Source organism: Oryctolagus cuniculus, chromosome 7, assembly GCF_964237555.1.
Source record: "Oryctolagus cuniculus chromosome 7, mOryCun1.1, whole genome shotgun sequence".
In the NCBI taxonomy this organism is placed as follows: Eukaryota; Metazoa; Chordata; class Mammalia; order Lagomorpha; family Leporidae; genus Oryctolagus; species Oryctolagus cuniculus.
Window position 1 is genome coordinate 122,062,493 of NC_091438.1, and position 25,731 is coordinate 122,088,223.

Consider the following 25,731-nt stretch of genomic DNA (forward strand, 5'->3'; position numbering starts at 1 on the left):
AGTAGAAAAAATAGTTTAAGGTCATTGAAGCTTCAAAATTCTCACTAGAGAATTGATGAAGTAAAAACTCTGTTCTTTATACACAGAAGTTTTAGATAATTTGTTTTTTGTTAGGGCAAATGAGTACATGTGCCCATCTGTTTGTTTGCTACCCAGATGCCCACAACAGACATCATCATGATATGATCTTACAAAGAAACATAGACAGGGAAAGATGGGAGGAAGAGTAATGTGATCTTCACTGGGAGAAATTTAGTGGACCAAATAGAATTTGTTTGATTTTAACACATGGGTAGGTAAATTTAATAACAACAGCACAAACAAGGATAGAGAGGGTCCTAGTGGTATCATGTAATGACTTGATTGATGATAATTTTTCTTTTATGTAAACATTTTAGTGAATATGGAGGTGAGACCATACCAGGACCTGCATTTGATCCAGCAAGACATCCCGCTCCAGCTCCTACTCCCTCTTCTTCAGCATTTCGACCTGTAATGCCATCCAGGCAGATTGTGGAAAGGCAGCCCCGGATGCTAGACTTCAGGGTTGAGTACAGAGACAGAAATGTTGATGTGGTACTTGAAGACAGCTGTACGGTTGGTAAGGTTTTTCTTCTTGTAAAGCTTTTGAAAATAAGTAGTTCATTAGGTAAGCATTCAGTTTCTATTCCTTTCTTCTGAGTTGACTGCCAAAAAGAAGGAGGAAAAAACTAAACTGAAACATTTTCCCATGCAGATTATTGTGCTCTGTTTTTAAGTATTATGTTAAAGTTGAGGTAAGTTTGAGAATAATTTTTTTGTTTCATGGATGTGGAATGGATATGATGCTATTTTCAGGATGATATAAATCAAATATGTACAAATTTTAAGAAATACTCTTAATTATTAAGTACCTTAAATATCAGACTTTACAACTGAAGCTCACTCATTTGTTGATACTATGTGTCAGTTTTGGGCTATTGCGTTAGAATACCTGAGTCTGGGTACTTTGTAAGAACTAGGAATTAATTTTTTCACATTTCTGGAGGCTGGGAAGTCCAAGATCAAGGCACCAGCATTTTGGTATCTGTGAAGACTGCTTTTTGCTTCCAAAATGGGGCCTTATACTGCATCCTCTACATAGGAAGAATGCTGTGTTCTCACATGGTAGAAAGCAGGATGGCAAAGAGGGTAAGGTCCCTTTGTCAAGCTGATTTAATCCTAATCATGAGGATGAGCCCACATGGCTGTTCACCATTTTTTAAAAAATTATTTGAGAAGCAAAGAGAAAGAGAGTCAGATAAAACTCCTCCCCAGTGTTTCATTACTGATATGATTGAGACAGTATCTCAGTCCAGGTCCCCCACGTGGGTGACAAGAAGCCAAACACTTAAGCCATTCACTGCTGTCTCCACAGTCTACATTTGCAGGAAGTTTGAATCAGGAGCTTGAGCCTGGAGTTGCGCAGGCACACAGATATGGGCTTCCTTTCTGGCATCTCAACCACTAGGCCAAATACCCAGCCTGCTACTTATTTCTCAAAGGACCTGCCGGTTAGTATTGTCACATTGGTGACATCTGGATTTTGAAGGAGACACATTCATACCATAGCACTGTGGGAAATGAAAAGTCAGACACAAGACATGTTCTCAAAACTTTTTATCTCTGTCTGCCAAGTGATGAAATGCTGTTGTATCAAAGGAAATTCAAATTCTGTTTCTGTACAGACTTTATCAAGTTTGTTGAACTCATCATATGTGATTCAGATTTTTTGATTCACTGTTGTTGAATCAGAAGTTGTATTAATTTTTTCAAGATTCATTTATTTATTTGAAATTCAGAGTTACACAGAGAGAAGAAGAGGCAGAGGCAGAGGGAAGTCTTCCATCCTCTGGTTCACTCCCCAATTGGCCACAAGAGCCAGAGCTTCGCTGATCTGAAGCCAGGAGCTGGGATCTTCTTCTGGGTCTCCCACATGGGTGCAGGGCCCAAGGACATGGGCCATCTTCTACTGCTTTCCCAGGACATAGCAGAGAGCTGGATCAGAAGTGGTGCAGCTAGGTCTTGAACTGGCCCCCATATGGGACGCCGGCACTGCCGGCAGCAGCTTAACCTGCTATGCCACAGCACCGGCCCCATGTATTAATTTCTAATGTAGTATAGTTTTGCCGTAAACATAAATTCCAGATATTTCTAAATTTAGCCTATATTCATTTTGGGAATCATCATCCCTAATTTTATTAATTGACCTTGAAAAGGGATACTGTTAATGATTATTCTCAAACACTATCCAGATTGTTTTCTCTTTGCTTAAAACCATTCAAAAGCTTTCTATTATCCTTAGTGTAAAATTCAAATATTTAACATGGCATCTAAACCCATGCATGATCAAGCCCCTTCCTAAATTTCTTATTTCATCTATTTCCACTATTTTTGCTCACTGTGCCTGTCGTAGTAGACTTCTTTCAGTTCACTGACTAGGTTATTAACTCTGTAGTTTTGTCTTTCTGGATTTCTCTCCTGGATTAGCACCTTTCCTGTGCCCATCTTCATGTTCCTGAATGTTTTTCTGTACTTCCTTTTTTCATAAAAAAAGAACTATAGTAAAGAACACATAACAAAAGATTTACCCCCTTAAGAAATTTTTCAATTTACAGTACGATATTGTATATATACAGATAGATATTTTTATTTTGTATAACTTAAATTCTATATCCACTGAACAACAGCTCCCTATTTTGCTGCCCTTTGAGCTTCTGGAAAACAGCATTCTGTCTTGTGCTTCTATAAGTTTGACTAATTTAAATACCTCAAAGCAGTGGAATCACGTAGTTTTTGTCATTCTGTGACTGGCTTATTTCATTTATTATAATATCCTCAGGGCTCATCTAGGTTGTAACATGACAAAATTTTCTTCTTTTATGAGGCTGAACATATATATCATTATATGTAATACATTAAAAAATATTTTAAAATTTCTTTAACTGATACATAAAACTCAGGTTTTGTGTTTTTAGATTTTTAAAAATTTTATTTGAAAGCCACAGTTAGAGATAGAGAGATAAAGAGAGAGATCTTCCATCTGCTGGTTCATTCACCAAATGCCTGCAACAACCAGGGCTTGTGCCAGGTTGAAGCCAGGAGCCAGGAGCTTCTTCCAGGTGTCTCACATGATGACAGGGGCCCAAGCACTTGGGCGACCTTCTGCTACTTTCCCAGGCTCATTAGCAGGGAGCAAGCTGAATTGGAAGTGGAGCAGCTGGGACTTGAACCAGTGCCCCTTTTGGGATGCTTGTATCACAGGTGGCTGCTCTACCTGCTACACTGCAATGCCAGCCCCAGCACAGGTTTTTTTTTTTTAAAGTTCCATTATCAGTGGACATTTAGATTATTTCCATATCTAATCTGTGAATAATGTTTCAATGAACATGAGAGTGGAAATAATTCATATAAAACCTGAAGTAATCTCATTTGGCCTTGATATATGATCCTATTAAGGCACTGGTTAATATTTTGTTGAGTATTTTTGCATTTGTATTCATCAAGGATATTTGACTATAGTTTTCTTTTCCTGTGGTCATGTCATTATCTGGATTTGGTATCAGGATAATACTGGCCTTGTAAAACTGAATTAGGATATACTTTTTTCCCTTCAACTTTTGGATGTGATTGAGAGAGGTTGGCTCGATGCTAATTCTGTTATGTGATTGGTAGCATTCTCAAATGAGACCTGAGTGTTTCTTTGTTGGAGATTTTTTTTTTAACATTTATTTAATGAATATAAATTTCCAAAGTACGATTTATGGATTACAATGGCTTCCCCCCATACCGTCCCTCCCACCCACAACCCTCCCCTTTCCCATTCCCTCTCCCCTTCCATTCACATCAAGATTCATTTTCGATTATCTTAATATACAGAAGATCAGCTTAGTATACATTAAGTAAGGATTTCAACAGTTTGCTCCCACACAGAAACATAAAGTGAAAAATAATGGATGATTTTTTTTTTAAATGATGCTGAAATCAGATCAGACCTATTGTCATGTTTAATCCCAGTGAGAGTCAAGTTGGGAGTTGATAATTTCTTTCTTTCTTTCTTTCTTTCTTTCTTTCTTTCTTTCTTTCTTTCTTTCTTTCTTTCTTTCTTTCTTTCTTTCTTTCTTTCTTTCTTTCTTTCTTTCTTTCTTTCTTTTTTTACAGAGGATCAGTTTAGTATACGTTAAGTAAAGATTTCAACAGTTTGCACCCCCATAGAAACACAAAGTGAAATATATTGTTTGAGTACTCATTATAGCATTAAATCTCAATGCACAGCACATTAAGGACAGAGATCCTACATGAGGAGTAAGTGCACAGTGACTCCTGTTGTTGACTTTACCAATTGACACTCCTGTCTATGGCATCAGTAGTCTCCCTATGCTCCAGTCATGAGTTTCCAAGGCTATGGAAGCCCTCTGAGTTCTCCGATTCTTATCTTGTTTAGACACGGTCATAGTCAAAGTGGAGGTTCTCTCTTCTCTTCAGAGAAAGGTACCTCCTTCTTTGATGACCTGTTCTTTCCACTGGGATCTCACTCACAGAGATCTTTTGCCAGAGTGTCTTGGCTTTCCATGCCTGAAATACTCTCATGGGCTTTTCAGCCAGATCCAAATGCCTTTAGGGCTGATTCTGAGGCCAGAGTGCTGTTTAGGACATCTGCCATTCTGTGAGTCTGCTGAGTATCTCACTTCCCATGTTGGATCACTCTCCCCTTTATTTATTCTATCGGTTAGTGTTAGCAGGTACTAGACTTGTTTATGTGCTCCCTTTGACTCTTAGCCCTCTCATTATGATCAATTGTGAACTGAAATTGATCACTTGGACTAGTGAGATGGCATTGGTACATGCCACCTTGATGGGATTGAATTGGAATCCCCTGGTATGTTTCCAACTCCACCATTTGGGGCAAGTCAGCTTGAGCATGTCCCAAATTATACATCTCTTCCCTCTCTTATTCCCACTCTTATGTTTAACAGGGATCACATTTCAGTTAATTTTCAACACTTAAGAATAACTGTGTATTAATTACAGAATTAAACCAGTCATATTAAGTAGAACAGACAAAAAAACTACTAAGAGGGATAATGTATTAAGTTGTCCATTAACAGTCAGGGCTATGCTGATCAAGTCACCGTTTCCCATTTAAATTGGCAAACAAAAAAGCGGTCTGCAGCCTAATGTTTATTGCAGCTCAATTCACAATAGCCAAGACCTGGAACCAACCTAAATGCCCATCAACGGTAGACTGGATAAAGAAATTATGGGATATGTACTCTTTAGAATACTATACCGCAGTAAGAAACAACGAAATCCAGTCATTTGCAACAAAATGAAGGAATCTGGAACACATCATGCTGAGTGAAATAAGCCAATCCCAAAGGGACAAATACCATATGTTCTCCCTGATCGGTGACAACTGACTGAACACCAAAAAGGAAACCTCCTGAAGTGAAATGGACACTATGGGAAACGGTGTTGGAGATTTTTTTAAGAAAATATTTATTTGTTTGCAAGGCAGAGTTACAGAGAGAGAGGGAGGGAGGAAAAAAGAAAGAGAGAGAGAGAGGGAGGGGGAGAGAGAGAGAGAGAGAGAGAGAGAGAGAGAGAATATTTTCCATCTGCTGGTTCACTCCCCAAATGGACACAATGGCCAGAGCTGGGCTGACCAGGAGCTAGGAGCTTCTTCCAGGTCTCCCACATGAATGCAGTGGTACAAGTTCTTGGGCCATTTTCTGCTGCTTTTCCATGCAGATTAGCAGAGGAGTTGGATCAGAAGTAGAGCATCTGGGATTTGAACCGGTGCCCATTTGGTATACAGGTGCTGTAGGCAGAAATTTAACCTACCAAGCCATGTAGCAGGCACCACTACCTGAATCTTCTACTTGCATGGCAGGTGCCCAAGAACTTGGGCCATCTTCTATACTTTCCCAGGCACATAAGCAGGGAGATGGATGGTAAGCTGGGTTTTGAACCAGTGCCCCTATGGGATGCCAGTGTCACAGGCTGTGGCTTAACCTGCTGTACCACAATGCCAGACCTGAATTTCAGACATTTTGTGTATATAAATCCAAAATTGTCGCTCCCCGTCTTTGTGGAGGAACGACACAGGACCCTGCGCTGTTCTTCTGTCTGCTCGGCCCTCCCCGGGTTTGCTGCTGGTTCTTCCCGGGTTGGCTACCGTCCCTTCCATCTCCGTGGAAGGGCGGTTCCCCCTGCCACATTCCCCACTTCCGCGGGGGAGCAGCACACCGCCGGCCGGCTCTCTCGGGGGCTGCTCAGGTGTTCCTCAGGTGTTCCCCTTAGATGTTCCTGGTGCATGTTGTCTCTCTCCTCCTTTATAGTCCTCTTCCACCAATCCCAACTCGGCTGCCCACACGCTGAGTACGCTGCTCTCCTCCAATCAGGAGCAGGATCAGCTCCTGGAGGTCATCACTCAAGTTGGCAAGAGGCAGCTGCGTAGAAGCTGTTTTCTCCTCTCCCAGCGCCATATTGTGGGAGAGCAGATGCATAGAATAAGTCTTAATTCCAGTAACTTAGTCTAGTCCGAGTTGCTCCCCACAAAAATGAGTTTTGTAAACAGCATATACTTAAATCTTATTTTTGTATCCATTCAGTTGCTCCTTACCTATTGATTGCAAAGTCTAATCTATTTACATTTAAAGCAATTACCTATAGGAAATTATCTACTGTTTTTGTTTTGTTTGTTACTTTGTCTTTTTTGCTCCTCTTTTCCTACCTTTCTGCCTTTTTATTTGTTTTGATATTTTTGTAGTGTTGTGAATTGATTCCTTTCTCATATTCTTCTATGTATCCTCTAGTGATATTTTTGCTTTTGTTACCAAAACAATATTGGACATCTGTTAGACATTTAATAGGTGTAGCCATCTATTTTAAGCTAATAACACCTTCACTCTTAATCTTTAACATCTCTGAATTTCCAAACATTTTATGTTTATTTATGACGTCAGCAATCACCCGAGACTCTTGCCATGAGCTGTCTAGGCTACAGAAGCCCCTTGAGTTCACCAACTCTGAACTTATTTAGTCAAGGCCGTATCACAGTGGAGGTTCCTTCCTCCCTTCAGAGAAAGGCGCCTCTCTCCTTGATGGCCTGTTCCTTCTGCTGGGGTCTTGTTCACCAGGATCTTTCATTTAGATTGTTTTTTGCCACCGTGTCATGGCTTTCCATGCCTGTGAGACTCTCATGGACCTTTTAGCCAGATCCGAATGTCCCAAGGGTTGATGAATACTGACTTCTAAAACTTAGGGACCAGGTCTTATTCTTCTCTAAATTTTTTCTCAGGCTCAGTGTTTGGTGCAGAATAATAGTTGTTGAGGAAGTGAATGGCTCAATAAGTGAATATATGCATATGTGGTAGATCTTCAGAATGTTTGTGGACATATTATATATTATGAACAATATATGAATGAGTTTCAAAAATTTTTTTATTTATGTATATTGAGAACGAGAACTCCCATTTGCTGTTTTACTCTCTAAATGCCTCCAATGACCAGGGCCAGGCCATGCCAAACCTGAATGTAGGAACTCAGTATAGATCTCTCAAATGGATGGCAGGGACCCTGTTCCTTGAGCCATCACCTGATGCCTTCTATTGGCAGGAGACTGGAATGATTAATGGAGCTAAGACTTGAATCAAGATGCTCCAAAATAGAATGCATGCAACCCAAAAGTTTGTTAATTGCTATGCCAAATACCTAAACCTTCCATGAATGTTTTTTGAAGTACTATCATACAATATACACAAACAAGGGTTCTTTCAGGACCTTTTTAAAAAGATTTATTTATTTGTTTGAAAGTCATAGTTGAGAGAGAGAGAGGTATCTTCCAGCTGTGGTTCACTCCCCAAATGGCTGTAACAGCCAGGGTTGGGCCAGGCCAGGCCAAAACCATGAGCCAGGAGCTTCATCTAGGTCTCCCTTGTGGGTGCAGGGGACCAAGGACTTGGGCCATTTTTCACTGCTTTCCCAGGCACATTAGCAGGCAGCTGGATTGGAAGTGGAATAGCTGGAACTTGAACTGGTGCTCAAGTAGGATGCCGGCATTGCAGGCGGCAGTTTTACCCGCCATGCCACAGCTCTGGCCCCATTTCAGGAATTTTTTGAAATACTCATCAGTATACACATATAAGGGCATGTCATAAGGTTTGTAGAATAAAGGAATTAAAAGATAGATTTATTTTGGTGAAAAAAAAATTTGAAATCCATGAATGGATTTTATGTAATCTGTATTTCCCATAAGCTTTTTTGAAGATGTCTTGCTGGAGTCTATTTGTCACCACCATAAATTCTTTTTAAGTTTTTCTAAATTAAAAGTAACCTTCAAAAATGTATTTGAAGGTCAGATACACACACACACACAAACACAGACAGAGAGAGACAGAGACAGAGAGAGACAGAGACAGAGACAGAGATCTCATTCATTCACTATTTTACTCTCCAAATGCCTGTAGTACTTGAGGTTGGGCCTGGTGGAAGGTAAGAAGTTATTCCAGGTGTTTTGGCTGTCAGGAACCTAAGTAATTGATCCATCGTTATCTTTCTCCCAAGGTGCACATTAACAGGAAGCTAGATGGGAAGTAGAGCCCAAACTTGAACCAGGCACTCTGATATGGGATGCAAACGTCCCAAGCCAAATGGCCCCCTTAAAAAAATTATTTGAAAATCAGGGGAGGGTGGAGAAACAGGACATTTTAAATATGAACTCTTAGGTGTATGCATTTGCCTTAGTGATTAACACACCTATATCCTATGTTAAAGGTGTTCAGGTTTAAGTGTTGGATCTTAATTTCAGCTTCCTACCAATGCAGACCACTGTTAAGTGGTAGTTCAAAACTTGATCTATGACACCCACCTGGAATCCTGGGTTGAGTTCCTGGCTCCTGGCTTTGGCCTGACCCAGTCCCTGGCTGTTGAGTGTATTTGGGGAATGAACCAGTAGATGGAAGATTGAAGTCCTGGCCATTGTGGGCTTTGGAGAATGAACCAGTGGATGGCAGCTGTCAATGTCTGTTTGCCTGCCTTTGTCTCTCTGCTTTTTGGGTAAGATATACACACACACACACACACACACACACACACACACATATATATGATACATATGAATAAAATATATAAATATATTAGCAAAATGTGACATAGCAGGTAAAGTCACTGCCTGTAATGCAGGAATCCCATATAGGTACCTGTTTGAGTCCTGGCAGCTCCACTTCTGATCCAGCTCCCTTCTAATGTACCAGGGAAAGCGGTGGATGATATCCCAAGTTCTTGGGCCCATGCACTCACATGGGAAACCCAGAAATTCGGGCTAATGTCTTTGACCTCGGCCAGTCCTGACCATTGTGACCATTTGCGGAGTGAACCAGCGGGTGGAAGATCTCTCTCTCTGTCTTTCTCTCTCCATTCCCCTTCTTCTTTCTGTAATTTTGTCTTTCAAATGAATAAATGAATAAATCCTAGAAAAGATGTAGTCACTAAAGTTTATGTGACTTGTAATATAATTGTTGCCAACATCTTACTTTCATTCAGAAATTAAATAAATACTAAGTTTTCTGTGGCTATAGTCATGTAATTATTTATATGCAAAGAAATGCTCAGTAAGACAACTTAGATTTTCTGTTATTATCTGGAAGATGAAACATGGTATGCAGCAAACTTAAAGTTGATCAAGAACTTTATATTGGAGTGACACCTAGTGGTAATTTTATTGGCCTGTTAATGTTTCTAGTGCCCTTTATATTCCTGCAGTTTTGGTTTGTTATAATAAATATTTGTTTAATAAAGTTTGTTCAATCAGAACTATGACCATACCTGCTTTGTCTTGGTCTGTTCAGCATAGTCCTTATTCCATTTCTGAAATGTAGCAGAAAAATAGGCTTGTTAATTACTTGAACCATTTGTGTCTCCTTTTCTTTTCTGATTTTAATCTTCCTTAAAGCTACTTTTATTATATTGGATAGTGTTTTATTTTAAATGAATCAGATTGAATGTAGAAAGATTTAAAAGATTTGGAAAGTACATTTTCAATCTGAAAAAGTAGTTCATATTATTTTGAATCAGTGTTTATCTCATACCTATAAACTTAGATTCTGGTCTTGACTGTGTTAGATTAGCTGTGTAAGCTTTGGAAAGTGCATAAGCCTTCTATGACTCATCCTTACTATATGAATAAACATTAAGTATTTTTGTGTAATTTTTGCATGTGAAAAGAAGGAAAGGGTAATAATTTTACTTGCCTTACCAAAGGTACTGTGATTTTGAAATGTGAAGAGGGCTGATTATATCTTGTACTTTGGGGAGGAAAGCCAACAAACATTGTGTGTTGGTAGCATTGTTTAATCCGTCAGAAAACTGATGTCTTATTTGCTCCATGCCCACAATTGTGTACTAAACAAATAACTTTAGAGTCATTTAAAAATTTGAATAAGTATTATGTCAAATTGTGATTTTTTTTAAAAAATTTATTTATTTATATGAAAGAGTTACACAGAGAGAGAAGGAGAGGCAGAGAGAGAGAGAGAGAGGGGTCTTCCATCCACTGGTTCACTCCCAAATTGACCACAACAGCCAGAGCTGCGATGATCTGAAGCCAGGAGCCACGAGCTTCTTCCGGGTCTTCCATGGGGTGCAGGGGCCCAAGGACTTGGACCATCTTCTACTGCTTTCCCAGGCCATAACAGAACACTGGATCGGAAGTGGAGCAGCCGGCACTGCAGGCGTGGCTTTACCCATTAAGCCACAGTGCCGGCCCCCAAATGGTGGTCTTAATGTGCGTAGTTGATTTTATTTATGTATTGAAATATTTCATTAACTTAGTTTCAGATTTTAAATTAACAGCTTATTATTGTATATATTGTGGGGTATAATTTGGGGGGTGAACAAACAGAAGGAAGACCTTTCTCTCTCTCTCACTGTCTATCTGTCGAATAAAAAAATTAAAAAAAGGTATTTATTTATTTGAGATGCGGAGTATAAGAGCTACTGTGCACTGATTGACCTCCCCAGATGCATACAACTCTGGTCAAAGCTGGGAGCCAGGAACTTAATCTAGTTCCTATGGACCCAACTGCTTGAGCTATCACCTACTGCCGCCCAGGTTGTGCATTAGTGGAAAGATAGAATCAGGAGTACAGCTGAAACTTAAACCCAGGCACTCTGATATGGTATATAGACATCCTTACTGGCATCTTAATAGCCAGGCAAAACACCTCTCTCAAGAACCAGATCCTTAGAAACAATGCTATAGACTTTTTCTCACATTACTGCCTCACACATCACCATTTGGGTTGTTTTTATAGATAGGTTACACTTCTGTCATTGCTTTCTTGTTCTTTTAATGGCCTCTGCTAATAGGTTTCACCTTTTCTGTTCCCCATTTGATTCTTTGCTCTATAGCTAGATTATTTTTGTGTTTAAAATCTGTAATAAATTCCTTGTGCTACTCTAGATAATGGTTGAAATTTGGTACTTAAGGTATATCAGCTTATATTGCTTTGTTCATACTTTCTTTTTTGGCTTCTTGTGTTGAAGGTGCCACCCTATTTTTAAATACTTTATTTGTCTCCTCATCCCTCTCTGTGTTCATTATAAAAAAAAATGAATTGGTTAAAATTTGAAAACAAAAAGTGTAGGAGGTTAAGTTGCCACCAGCAACGGCTGCTCTGCTTCCAAGTCTGCTCCCTCCTAATTTGTCGCTCCCCCTCTTCGTGGAGGAACGACACTAAACCCTGCGCTGTTCTTTTGTCTGCTCGGCCCTCCCCGGGTTTGCTGCTGGTTCTTCCCGGGTTGGCTACCGTCCCTTCCACCTCCGTGGAAGGGCGGTTCCCCCTGCCACATTCCCCACTTCCGCGGGGGAGCGGCACACCGCCGGCCGGCTCTCTCAGGGGCTGCACAGGTGTTCCTTCAGATAGATGTTCCTGGTGCATGTTGTCTCTCTCCTCCTTTATAGTCCTCTTCCACCAATCCCAACTCTGCTACCCACACGCCGAGTACGCTGCTCTCCTCCAATCAGGAGCAGGATCAGCTCCTGGAGGTCATCACTCAAGTTGGCGAGAGGCAGCTGCGTGGAAGTTTACTCCTCCCCAGCGTTATATCGTGGGAGAGTAGATGCATAGAATAAGTCTTAATTCCAGTAACAGTCTAGTCCAAGTTGCTCCCCACACTAATTCACTTGGGAAAGTGACAGAAAATGGCTCAAGTAGTAGGGCCCCTACACTTATATAGGAGACCTAGATGGAGTTCCAGGGTCTGGCACAGCCCTGGTTGTTGTGGCCATTTGGGGAGTGAACCAGTGGATGGAAAAATCTTTTTCTCTCTTTCTGTGTCATTCTGCCTTTCAAATACATAAAGTAAATTAAATCTTTAAAAAAGGGCAAATTTAACATTTTGCTTTATTCTACTTTCATTGTAGTGTATAATTATTTCATAAGGATTAGACTATATTTGATTTTTTATGATCTCTTTTTTACTTATGACATTTTTATATATATATTTACAATGCTCTTCTACTCTGCTGTTTTTAAAGCCTAAAACATAATATATTGGACAAGTCTTGTTTGCTAGTTATTTTGAATTTTACTCCATTCTTGATCTTTTACTGTAACACACTGCAGTGAAACTTTTTGAACCTCAGTGATATTTGCCTTAATATGGATGCTTTGAGTTACAATACTGGGCTAGAGAGCACGGGCATTTTTTAATTTGTAGGGGTATTCTATCAAATTGCTTTTCAGAGAGATTTTATTAGTTTATGTCCATCAATGGCATATTAATTTACACCCTTGTCAATAGTCTGTGGTGTTTAAAAATAGAAGTTAAAGTACCTAAATGTAAGCATTCAAACTATGAAACTATCAGAAAAAATACAAAGGAAGAGCTTTGTGACTTTGGATTGCGAATGATTTCTTATATATCATACTAAAAGCATAAAAACAAAAGGAAAAGTAGATGAACCAGATTTAGAAATTTCTGTCAAATAGTGTCAAAGGGCACTAGGAACAGTAAAGAACAGCTTGCAAAGTGATGGAAAATCTTTGCAAATCACATATCTGAAAAGGGATTAATATCCAGGCTATGTAAAGAACTCCTACAACTCAACAATAAAACTAGATAACCCAATTAAGGAATAGGCAAAGCGCTTGAATAAATATTTCCCCAAATAATAAACACATTAAAAAATGTTCAGGGTGGCAGGTGTTGTGGTGTAGTAGGTAAAGCCATTGCCTGTGATGTTGGCATCCCATATGGGCACCAGTTCCTGTCCTAGCTGTTAAACTTCCTATTTTGCTTCCTGCTAATGTGTCTGGGAAAAGCAGCAGAAGACGGTCCAAATACTTGGGTCCCTGCCATTCACATAGGAAACCCAGATGAATCTCCAGGCTTTGGCTTGGCCCAGCAGTCATCTGGAAAGTGACTAGTGGATGGGAAGACTCCTCTCTCTCTGTCTCTCCTTCTCTGTCTGTAACTCTGACATTGAAAAATAAATAAATAAATCTTTTTTTTTTTTTTTTTTTTTTTTTTTTGACAGGCAGAGTGGACAGTGAGAGAGAGAGACAGAGAAAGGTCTTCCTTTGCCGTTGGTTCACCCTCCAATGGCCGCCGTGGCCGCCGCGCTGCGGCTGGCGCACCACGCTGATCCGATGGCAGGAGCCAGGTGCTTCTCCTGGTCTCCCATGGGGTGCAGGGCCCAAGGACTTGGGCCATCCTCCACTGCACTCCCTGGCCACAGCAGAGAGCTGGCCTGGAAGAGGGGCAACCGGGACAGAATCCGGCACCCCGACTGGGACTAGAACCCGGTGTGCCGGTGCCGCTAAGCGGAGGATTAGCCTAGAGAGCTGCGGAGCCAGATAAATAAATCTTAAAAAGAGCCAATTCAACATCATGAATTATTAAGGAAATGCAAATTTAAACCACAATGAGATGCCACTTAATACCCTCTAGGAAGGCTATTATTAAAACATACAAAAACATATACTCACAGAAGATAAAAAGTGTTGGCAGGGACATGGAGAAGGGACATGGAAATCTTTGTGCCTTAATGATGTGAATTAAAATGGTATGGCCATTGTAGGCCGGTGCTGCGGCTCACTAGGGTAATCCTCTGCCTTGCGGTGCTGGCACACCGGGTTCTAGCCCTGGTCGGGGCGCCGGATTCTGTCCCGGTTGCCCCTCTTTCAGGCCAGCTCTCTGCTGTGGCCAGGGAGTGCAGTGGAGGATGGTCCAAGTCCTTGGGCCCTGCACCCCATGGGAGACCAGGAGAAGTACCTGGCTCCTGCCTTCGGATCAGCGCGGTGTGCCAGCCGCAGCGCGCCGGCCACGGCGGCCATTGGAGGGTGAACCAACGGCAAAGGAAGACCTTTTTCTCTGTCTCTCTCTCTCACTGTCCACTCTGCCTGTCAAAAAAAAAAAAAAAAAAAAGAAAAAAAAAATGGTATGGCCATTGTAGAAATTATGGTCTGATAGGCAGCAGATGGTGGCTCAAGTGCTTGGTTCCCTGCTACCTATGTGGGAGACCTGATGGAATTCCCAGGCCTCTAACTTTGTTCTGGCTTGGACCCACCTGTTGTGAGAATTTGAGGAGTTACCAGCAGGTGGAAGATCTCTGTCTCTGTCTCTATATATCTTTCTTAGTCTTTGAAATAAAAAGAAAGCAAACTTTTATAAAATTAAAAATAAGATATTCTGAAATCATGTAGAACCAAATGTAAATACTCTTGTATTAAGTAGGCAAACTTTTGGAATTCTTTTGTTATCAGAACCCTTCAGATATTCACATTTTGTTGGTTTTAATGTTTATAGGTGTATGTAAATGTCTTGTGAATATACAAACTTACATTATGAGCCGCAAGATATGCAGAGGTTGCATCTTTGAATTTGTGAGGTCAGATGGTATAGAAGTATAAACTGTGGAGCATTTATTTATTTATTTGAAAGGTAGAGTGAAGGGGACAGGGGACATAGAGAGAGATCTTCCATTCTCTGGTTCACCCCCTTCCCCAAATGGCTGCAGCTGCTAGGTCTGGGCCATACTGAAGTCAGAAGCCAACAGCTCCATCCTGGTCTCATATATGGGTAGAAGGGACAAAAGTACTTGTGCCATCTTCTGCTGCCTTCATAGACACGTTAACAGGAAGCTGAATTGGAAGCAGAGCAACTGGAACTTGAACCCAAGCTTCCATATAGGATGCTATTTTCATAGCTTAACTCACTGGCCCATAATGCTGGCCCCATGTTTTGCCATTAAATTACTTGTTCTTGGCCAAAGATACTCTAGATCGAATTTAAAAATCTTTTTGGAAGAGTCTTTTCAGCCCTAAAAGTCTAAAGTGCCTTTTGTAATACAGAATCTTAATGTGATTTTCATAGTGTAATGAGAAGTGTTGTGGGAATTGGTGGCTTATGATGTTTAAATTAAGGACATGAGTGGAGATAGTAAAATATTTCTAATGTCAGAAAATGTCAGTGGAACAAAGGGTGAAGAAATTTGCTTCTGAGAATTGTACTTAAGAAAAATCAGATGATGTATTACTCTATATTTTGTTTCTTCTGGGTGACAGGTTTGATTGCCTTGTGTCTTTCCTGAGTTAGTTTATATTTCATTTTAATCTTTTGAGAATTTAGCGCCATCTTGTGTTGACATTTTTTAATTAAAAAAGTGATAATCTGCACTCTAAATCTGAAATGTTTTCATAGTTTTTAAATAATTTTAAATATTCCTACAGAGATGATCAGTAATTTGGCTCAGTAATACTCACCAAATAATAGAATAGGGATAATGCTTTTTATCTTAGTGATCACAATATTTCAGCAGTATAGTACATTCTGTTCAGAAATGATCAATATACATATGGTATCAGTGTTCATTATGTATTTTCTTCTTGAAAGGAAATAATTGGAATGTATTAACTACCATTTGTTTTATACAGATAGAATTCCCCCTGCACCTGTATTTACCTTAATTACACAAATATAAAAGGTTGATATTATAAAGTTAAATCATAATTCCTTCCAAATGACCTTGACAAAAGGCCCTAAATTGTATAATAACTAGAATACATAGAGTATGTTTGTTAAAATTTGGGACTCTGAGGAAAACTAATAGTATTCAAAGTGATGTTTTTGGAGCATTTAATTGACAGATAAAGTATAAATACTTCTTCAGTGTATTAAAGCATAAATACTGTTTTTTTCTTTTAATCAATTGTTTCTGTCAAGCAGCTCTAAATACATTAAGAGTAACTGCTGAGTAAGGTTTAAGGCAAACTTTCTCTCTCCTTTTCTCTCTTTCTTACTCTCACTCTCACTCTCACTCTCAGATTTTCTTGTCACTCAACTGTGGAAAATTCCAGAGAAAGATTACTCCAAAGAAACCAAAAGCAAAGACAGTTTTACTTGAAATATCTTTATTAACCTTCAGGTTAAGTTGTTAGATGAACTTATTTATGTTAATAATTTGGATTAGGTTGCCAGTGCCATGGCTCACTCGGTTAATCCTCCACCTGCGGTGCTGGCATCCCATATGGGTGCCGGGTTCTAATTCTGGTTGCTCCTCTTCTGGTCCAGCTCTCTGCTGTGGCCTGGAAGGCAGTGGAGGATGGCCAGTTGCTTGGGCCCTGCACTCACATGGAAGACCAGGAAGAGACACCTGGCTCCTGGCTTCGGATCAGCGTAGTTCTGACCTTAGCGGCCATTTTGGGGGTGAACCAAAGGAAGGAAGACCTTTCTCTCTGTATCTGTCTCTCATTGCCTAACGCTGCCTGTGAAATAAAAAACAAGTTTGGATTATGTTAACATACAATCATGTGAAATGCAAGCTACCCTATTTTCTAATGTAAAAGTAGGTATTTTTCATGTAAAATAGGATTAATTTGTCCAACAGATTAGGGAATAGGCATTGTTTTCAAAATGCATGTATTTGATGGTAATGAATACAATGCACTACACTATTTTAGTTTAGCACTAATACTTTGATTTGTGGTAAGCCTGTGGTTTTACCTAGCATTGCCTTTGAGTTATCAATCTCAAGCACCCCTAGGAATCTGTTAAGTATAGTTTTGGGAATTACTGCTCCCCATCCACTTGGATAAAACGTGTAAAGAATTCCCAAAAGGTTCAACCCAATCTGCGTGAAAGGTAAGTACCTGCTAAAATAAACTTCTGTACTATTTAAAGGCACACTACTAAATCTAAGCACTGATATAATTTAGCCCCAAATTAGTAGATAGCAGAGGTAGAAAAATGTGACCCAAAACTCAAAAAAAAAAAAAAAAAAGAAAATAGAAAATAAAAGTGTCTATATAAAGCGGATTTGATGGCAGATGAGGATATTAATATAGCTCTTATTAATTTGCTTAAAGATTTAAAGGAAAACAAGAAATTAATGAGATAAAGAATAAATATGATAAAAAAGCTAAATAAAAATTCTGGAGTTAAAGAAAGAAGAGCTACAATTAGATTTCATTTGTGGACTTCACAGATTAGCTATTGAAGACTAACATATTTGAAGAATGAAAACTGAAGCATAAATGGCGAATATACTTGGGGGTGGGGGTTAGGCATCAGCTTACATGGGAGGGAAGATGGAGCCTGAGTGATCTGTAAAGAAAATATAAAATGATCATAACATGTGATTAATGTCCTGCACATAGAGAAGATAGTAAAAAAGGGGGATTTTTAAAGTATAGCCCAGTACTAGCAAAATTTGATGGAAAGTACAAATTCAAAAATCCAAGAAGCTTATCAATATCAAGTAGGAGTAACTCAAAGGAAACTATACCAAATTTCTACTATTGAAAATTAATAGTATAAAAATACTAAAGCCGAGCAGAGGAATAAAATGATGTGCTTCATATAGGAAAAGAGTTTTAAAAATAGTGACTACAGAGTTTTGTTTTTTTTTGTGTGTGTTTTTTTTTTTTTTTTTTTTTTTTTTTTTGACAGGCAGAGTGGACAGTGAGAGAGAGACAGAGAGAAAGGTCTTCCTTTGCCATTGGTTCACCCTCCAATGGCCTCCGCGGCCGGCATGCTGCGGCCGGTGCACCGCACTGATCCGATGGCAGGAGCCAGGTACTTCTCCTGGTCTCCCATGGGGTGCAGGGCCCAAGGACTTGGGCCATCCTCCACTGCACTCCCTGGCCACAGCAGAGAGCTGGCCTGGAAGAGGGGCAACCAGGACAGAATCCGGCGCCCCGACTGGGACTAGAACCCGGTGTGCCGGCACCGCAAGGCGGAGGATCAGCCCAGTGAGCTGCGGCGCCGGCCGACTACAGAGTTCTTATTAGAAACACTGCAAGCCAGGAGACGATATTGTAGTTTGTTTTCAATGATGAAGTTAAAATGTCAACCTAGAATGCTTATCCAACAAAAACATAGATGATTATAGTAAATATAAGTAACTTCACATTTTAATTAGAAGTTAAAAATTGTCATACTGAATATAAAAAGGAAATCCATCCATATGATATGTATAAGAAAACCACTTTAAATGTAAAGTGCAAAAGTTTAAAAATAAAAAATTTAAAAATACACACAGTAATAATCACTACAAGCTGAAAGCGCTGTGTTAATAGTAAATGAAGTAGACTTTGGTCAGAGAATTTTATGAGGAATACATGGGACATTTCATGCTGATGCAAATACCTATTCATCAGGAAGATTAAGTATCCTAAATGTGTATTTATCAAATTAACAGAGTTTGAAATATGTAAAACCCAAAGCTGATAGAACTGAAGTGAGAAGTGGAAAAACCCACATTGTAATGGGAGTTTATAACACTTCTCTCTTCTAGTAATGTTCAGAGTAACAGAAAATATGAACAACATAGAAACTAATTTAACCTACTATATAGATAATTCTCTGATAAATACAGCAAAATACATGTTTTTAATGTGCAGTTGATATATTAATTCAAGTGGGAAATATGCTAAGCCAAATATAAAGCATAAAATTTTTTTAAAAAAGCGTGTTCTCTGGCAACAATGGAATTGTTAGTAATTAAAACAATCTGAAAAATTCCAGAATACTTGGAATTTAAAGAACATACTTCCAGATGAATCATACAGATTAAAAAAAAAGAAATCACAAGGGAAATTAGAAAATATTTTGAACTGAATTATGACAACATGACCATCATTATCTGTTTGATGCCAACAAATTAGTATTTATATATATATATATATTTATTTATTTATTTGACAGGTAGTTATAGACAGTGAGAGAGAGAGAGAGAAAGGTCTTCCTTCTGTTGGTTCACCCCCATATGGCTGCTATGGCCAGCGCTATGCCAATCCGAAGCCAGGAGCCAGGTGCTTCTTCCTGGTCTCCCATGCGGGTGCAGGGCCCAAGCACTTGGACTATCCTCCACTGCCCTCCCGGGCCACAGCAGAGAGCTGGACTGGAAGAGGAGCAACCAGGACTAGAACCGGCGCCCATATGTGTTGCTGGCGCCACAGGCAGAAGATTAACAAAGTGAGCAATGGCACCAGCCCAACAAATTAGTATTGCGAGGGAAATCTAAGATGCTTAATTACAAAAGAAGAAAGTTGTAAAATCTGTGATCAAAATCTTCACAGAAAAAGTGACTTAAGACAATGTGGCATAGCTGGAGTCCTAGCTGCTCCTCTTCTGACCTAGCTCCCTGCTAATGTGCCTGGGAAAGCAGCAGAGGATGGCTCAAGTGCTTGGGCCCCTGCACCCACGTGGGTGCTCAAAATTTATATAAACCAGTGAACAGTACTCCAGGAGCACAAAGCTTGTTTTTGAACCTATAATCTACCACTTTAATTCACCCTGTCAGCACATAAATAAGAAAATAATTTCAGTTGATGGAGGAAAAAGCATTTGACGATATTCAGTACCCATTTCATGTTGAAACAAAAACTAGTAGCAAATTAGGAATAAAGGATATTGCTGAAGAAATGTAACTAATATATAATACTTTATAATGAAAGACCAAAATGTTCCCTCCTGGAATCAAGCACAATGTCTAGTTTACTTGTAAAAATAGTCAATACTTCATCAAAGAAGATAATCAAAAAAGCCATAAGCGCATGAAAAGATTCTCAGTGTCATTAAATATCATTCATTGTCAGGTAACACTGATTGAAACTGCAATACAAACCACTTTTTATCTCCAAGAATGACTAAAACTTAAAAGATTGAAAGGTCTTTTGTTGTTAGTGATAGGGAACAACTGGAACATTGTTGGAATGAAAGATGATACAACCACCTTGGAAAACAGTTTGGCACTTCTGTTCTAAGGTATTTACCCAAAGGAAATCAACCCATATGTTCACAAAAGAATATATGTTTATAGCAGTTTTATTTGCAATAGGGAAAACAGAACTCAAATCCTTCTCAACTGGTGAATGGATAAACAAATTGTACTATATCTGTATATATTATTTGTTGCTGTGTAATTATCCAAAATTTGGAGACTTAAATAACAGTTGTTATCTCAAAGTTTATGTAGGTCAGGAATATGGCATAAATGCAAGCAATATGTCATCTTGAGGCTGTAGGGGAAAAAAAAAAGCAACTTGCAACACCAGCCTCCCATACCAAGTGCCAGTTTGAGTCTTCACTGCTCTGCTTTTGATCCAGCTCCTTGCTAATACCCCTTGGAAAACATGAGATGCCCAAGTGCTTGGAACCCTGCCAGTGTGGGAGATTTGGAGTTCCAGGCTCTTGGCTTTGTCCTGGTCCAGCCCTGGCTGTTGCAGCCATTTGAGGACTGAACTAGTAGATGGAAGGTCTTTCTCTCCCTCTCTATCACTTTTCCTTTCAAATAAATAAAATCTTAAAAAAAAATTATAGGGGCTGGCTTTGTGGTGTAGTGGATATGGTTCAGGACTTGGCTGCTCTAGTTTCAATCCAGCTCCCTCTGTTGGCCTGAGAAAGCAGTGGAAGATGGTCCAAATATTTGTGGCCCTGAACCCCAAAGAAACTCTGGGCTCCTCACTTTGGCCTAGCATAGCCCTGGCCGTTGCAGCCATCTGGGGAATGAACCAGTGGGTGGAAGATCTGTCTCTGCCTTTTGCAGTCTCTGTAACTCTTTCAAATAAATAGAAAATAAATTAAAAAAAAAAAAAGGGACAACTTTTGTTTGTTGGTCGGAATCATTTCCTTGTAGGCTGTAATACTGAGGGCCTCAGAACAAGATGGAAGCCCCAGTATTTGTAACCTAATGACATCCTGTCACCTTTATTTTATTCTTTAGAAGCAAATACGTAGGTCCAACTCAAGGATCAAGGGGAAGGATTACAAAGGACATTAATATCAGGAAATAGGGAATCATGGGACTCCATTTCAGAAGTTGCCTACTATTCCATGTAATGGAATAGTAATCAGCAATGAAAAAGAACTATTTATTGGCACACATAATATGGAAGAATCTCAAAAACACACGCAAAGTAAAAGAAGCCAGACACAAAGGAGAACTGACAAAACTAATCGTTAGGATGAGGAAGATCACTGGTTGGGTGGAGGCAGGATTTGGTATGAGCCAACTTTTGTGATTTCGGAAATACCCTTTATTGTGTGGTAGTTACAACAGCAGCATATGTATTTGTCAAAACTTGTGAATGAGTTTTATTACTTGTAAATTATAATCCATTTTTAAAAGGTATGCTGTAAGATTTAGACTGTTCTTGATATTATATATCTTCACAATTTTGCAATACGCTGAGGGAAAGGGAATAGTGTTTTTTAATGTCAGTGCCATCTTGTGAAGTTAGGTAGACTGAATATGAATTCTGGTTCAAAAATGCTGTATTCCAGTGCTTTGCTCACTAAATTTTTTTGTGTATCCTAGAAGCAAAAATTGCAGTTTCTTCAAAAACTGTAGTTTACTTATGTGTGGATTACTTCATTAAGTGTGAAAATACAACTCAAACTAATCCACACTTTGAGTTCCTTAGTTTCTAAGGAATGTTTTTGCATAACTTGTGTCATTTAATGCTGGCAGCAACCTAATGAATTTTTTCTACTATAGCTAGTGTTCCCATATTGTAGAAGAAGAAATTGAGGTCTATACAGAATATTTTTTAAAATATGAGGAACTCGGGTTACTGTCATAGTTCTGGTTTTGTTTCCTATTCCTCTCTCCCCTGTGGGACAAAAAGCTATTTGACATTTTTTATCTTACATGTTACCTAGGTGATCTGTAAAGAGTAGTTGGGACTTTTAATCTCTTTTTTTTCTGTGTAGGAAATTATTTTAGATTATGAGAGGATGAGTGTTTTTAAGATTGTGAGAAGGAAGTGTAAGGTGGACACTGAGTAGACTTTCAAATGCATCAATCCAGTTACAGAGAGGTACAGTTTTAGAGGTAGCAATCTTAGCCACAAGTGTTACACGTATTTGGTATGAAAATTATGATTCACCTTTCTACTGTTTCCATAAACAGTGTGGTCATCTGATAGTAGTGACAGTTTTGAAGTCCAGGGTTGATTAAAGTTTGTTTCCACGACTATGATATAGAACTAATTTTTGTGATTGCTAATCACTAATCAAATTTTCAAGATAGGAATTTTCTTTAGGAACGTAAAGGATATTACTGAGGCCATGAATGCTTGGATAGTAGCATTACTTACTGAAGCAGCTCTGTTTTTGTAGATCTTTTGTGTGTAAGCTCCCCACTCCCTTGCTTTGTCAGTGTGGAATTATTTTTTGCTGTTTAATATATAAAATTATCAGGCTCTTTTTAAAATTCATGAACTTCTTATAAATGTAATTGAGTTATGTGTTAATATGAAATTATGGGCTAATAGCCATTTAATGTAAGTTGATTTATACATACTGATTTAATGCTTTGTTTATAGTATACTACCAGTAATCAGTTGATTAACTTATAAGTTGGCTTGATTCCTGTAGAATAATTTGTAAGCATTGGCAAATTGTGATTTCTCACTATTTTCACTAATACCATGTCTATTTTTGCTTTTTTTTTTTTTTTAACCTTTCAGTCTTTTGTCTTCAGTGAATACAGTGTCCTTGCCTGTTATGGTTTGGTTGTCTTACACATAGCTATGCTTCACATAGCTATGTTTGGAAAGTTGATTTCTGTCACAAAGCCTTCTCTGGCTATTTGATCTAGCACATTTTTCATACTTTCTGTAATTCTGTTGCTTTTCTCTTTGATGCTATATAAATTCTCTTCTAGATTATATATTTTGGCTTCATTTTTTTCAGTTATTTTCATATATGTTACCTCCTTTCATCTTCAGACTCTTGGAGTCGATAAGATAGGCAGAATAGATACAGAAATAAGAATTATTGAGATTTTGATTTCCCTGAGATAAAGTTTCAACCCCAAATTTCCTATACTTTCCCTATCCTGTAACACCTCAGATTTTATGTTAATTGCTATTGCCACCATATGCTGAGCACATTGAAGCCTTTGTCAGTTGATTAGTTTGAAATAGTCTTCATTCAAACCCCTGATCACTAATACCTATTTCTTTTTAAAAGCCATACTTAAAATTGCGTAGATTATATAATTAACTGCTTAATTTAGTTATTGTCATCTTTTTATCACAGTTAATGTTGAAATCTGAGTTCTTCAGAGATGCAACATGTGTTTGATCAAGGAGATTTGATATTTGGACTACTGAAACATTTCTTATTCATTGACTGCACTGTATGCCAAATATTAATGCTAGTCCTGGATATGAACAATGTTGGCTGTGTTATTTTGTTAGTAATATTTGATCTCTTCTTATTTATACAGGAGAGATTAAACAGATTCTAGAAAATGAACTTCAGATACCTGTGTCTAAAATGCTCTTAAAAGGCTGGAAGACCGGAGATGTGGAAGACAGTGTGAGTCTCTTAATTGCCTGGAAATAAAAGAAAATTAAGTTCTACAATGGACTTAATGATGTATAAAAAATGGTTTTAATTAGTTAGATATGATAGAAGTAAGTTTGCTAATAGTGAGGTAGTTTAAGGAGTCAACCATGATCTTCAAGCTAAATGATTTACATGCTGAACCCAATAACAGTTTTAAATGAGTTAAGCATGTAAATGAAAACATTATGTGGCATGTTTTTCTTACTTCTAACTAGTTTATAGAAGTTTGGCACTTTTTTTTTTTTTTCTCACAAACCTCTTAGGGTGTCAAAGGCCCTGGAATAATAATTTACTGAAAAGTTTCTTATTGGCCTGAAAGAAGTCACATACAATGTGTACATTTATGGCAAGTATTGATTATAGAACAAAGATAACAATAGGAAAGTTTTAAACTTGGAAAATTTAAATGGTAAGAATATTTCTTTGCTTGGATAATGGCAGGTATATATAATGAATTATATTTTATGAATTAGCACAGAGTGTTGTAGTTTTAAGGTAGTAGTTGCTGTTCTCAGATATAAAATAATTCACACTTTTTCTTACAGGATGAGTGGGGAAGGAGGGAAAGAAATTAATTTATTCTAAATTTTCAAATGTTTGAGGTTGAAACAGTTATCAAAACTTTCGTACTAGTTACTGATTCATTATTTCAATGGGCAGGAAAGCTTAAAATCTTCAACTTTTTGATCAGTTCTTTGTGAGTATGAGTATTTAAGTTCATTTGATGTATGGAGATGAGTATTTCAATGAGATATTTACACGAATTTCAGATTGGCAAGATGTCTAAGTTTATAAACACGTTATTTAGAGGTCATCAAGCTTTTTTTGGACAGTCGGATATTAAATATTTATAGTTTGTACCATTCTGGCTCTGCTGCATCTACTTACTTCTGTTAATGTAGTGTGAAACAGCCATAGACAATATATGAAAGAGTGATTATAACTATATTTCAAAGTAGCTTGTTTAAATTTGCATTTTATGTATTTTCCTATGTCAGAAATATTCTTTTGATCCTCCCCCCAGGCCATTTGAAAATGTAACATTTATTTACTTTACTCATGAGCCATATGAAAATAGCAGCAGGCTGAATTTGTTTCTTGGGCCACAGTTTGCTAACCATACTGGCACTATGGCTGTTCTAACTGATACATGGATTTATAAAAAAAACATTGAATTGCTGACTGAGTAAATCAACAACTTGAGAAAATAAAGCAGCAAAATGAATTTGTTTATGAAGCAATATTATTTATTCATTCGTTTATTGAGAAACCTGTGGTTATGAGGCAGACTTATATGGAGTTCGTGAAGAGAAAGGCGATCGTTTTGAAAATGTCCTTAAAGCTATATATTGTATCAGTTGAACAATTTTCATTATAAAGAATACTTTCAGTTACTTATTTCTAAGTACTCTTTCCTTTAGGTGATTTCTGCTGTGCTCATGCCATTAATTTTGTGATAATTCACAAATTTATCTTTCCAACCCATACTTTTGTGAGTTTCATATGCAAATTAGTTATTGACTTTTGTAATGTGGCATCTCAAACTTTGCATACTTATAATGGAACTCTTGATTTTCCCTCCTGTCCCATTTCCCCAATAAATGGTAGCTGTGTACTCACAATAGCCACTGCTAGATCCAAAAATATGGTCACCAATCTTTTCCTACTTCTTACAACACCTAATCCTTTAGTAAAAACTAAGAATTCTATCTCCAAAATGCATTTCAGCTATAGCCACTTCTCAATATTTTTATTGTAGCTGTCTGATCCAGGCCATTAACATCTCTTGCCTAGGCTGACATGATAATTTTATCATTTATTTCTCAACTTCCTTTCATGGATTCTTCC

General features: G+C 38.3%; 1 protein-coding gene across 1 annotated transcript in view; it reads left to right on the forward strand.

The window, feature by feature from the left end:
* The window catches only part of FAF1 (Fas associated factor 1), a 473,941-nt gene that overhangs the window by 118,402 nt on the left and 329,808 nt on the right, over positions 1–25,731 (forward strand). Inside the window, exons 4-5 of the mRNA XM_051857780.2 lie at positions 399–601; positions 23,762–23,853. Coding sequence (XP_051713740.1) covers positions 399–601; positions 23,762–23,853 — 295 coding nt within the window. The remainder of the gene's footprint in view (positions 1–398; positions 602–23,761; positions 23,854–25,731) is intronic.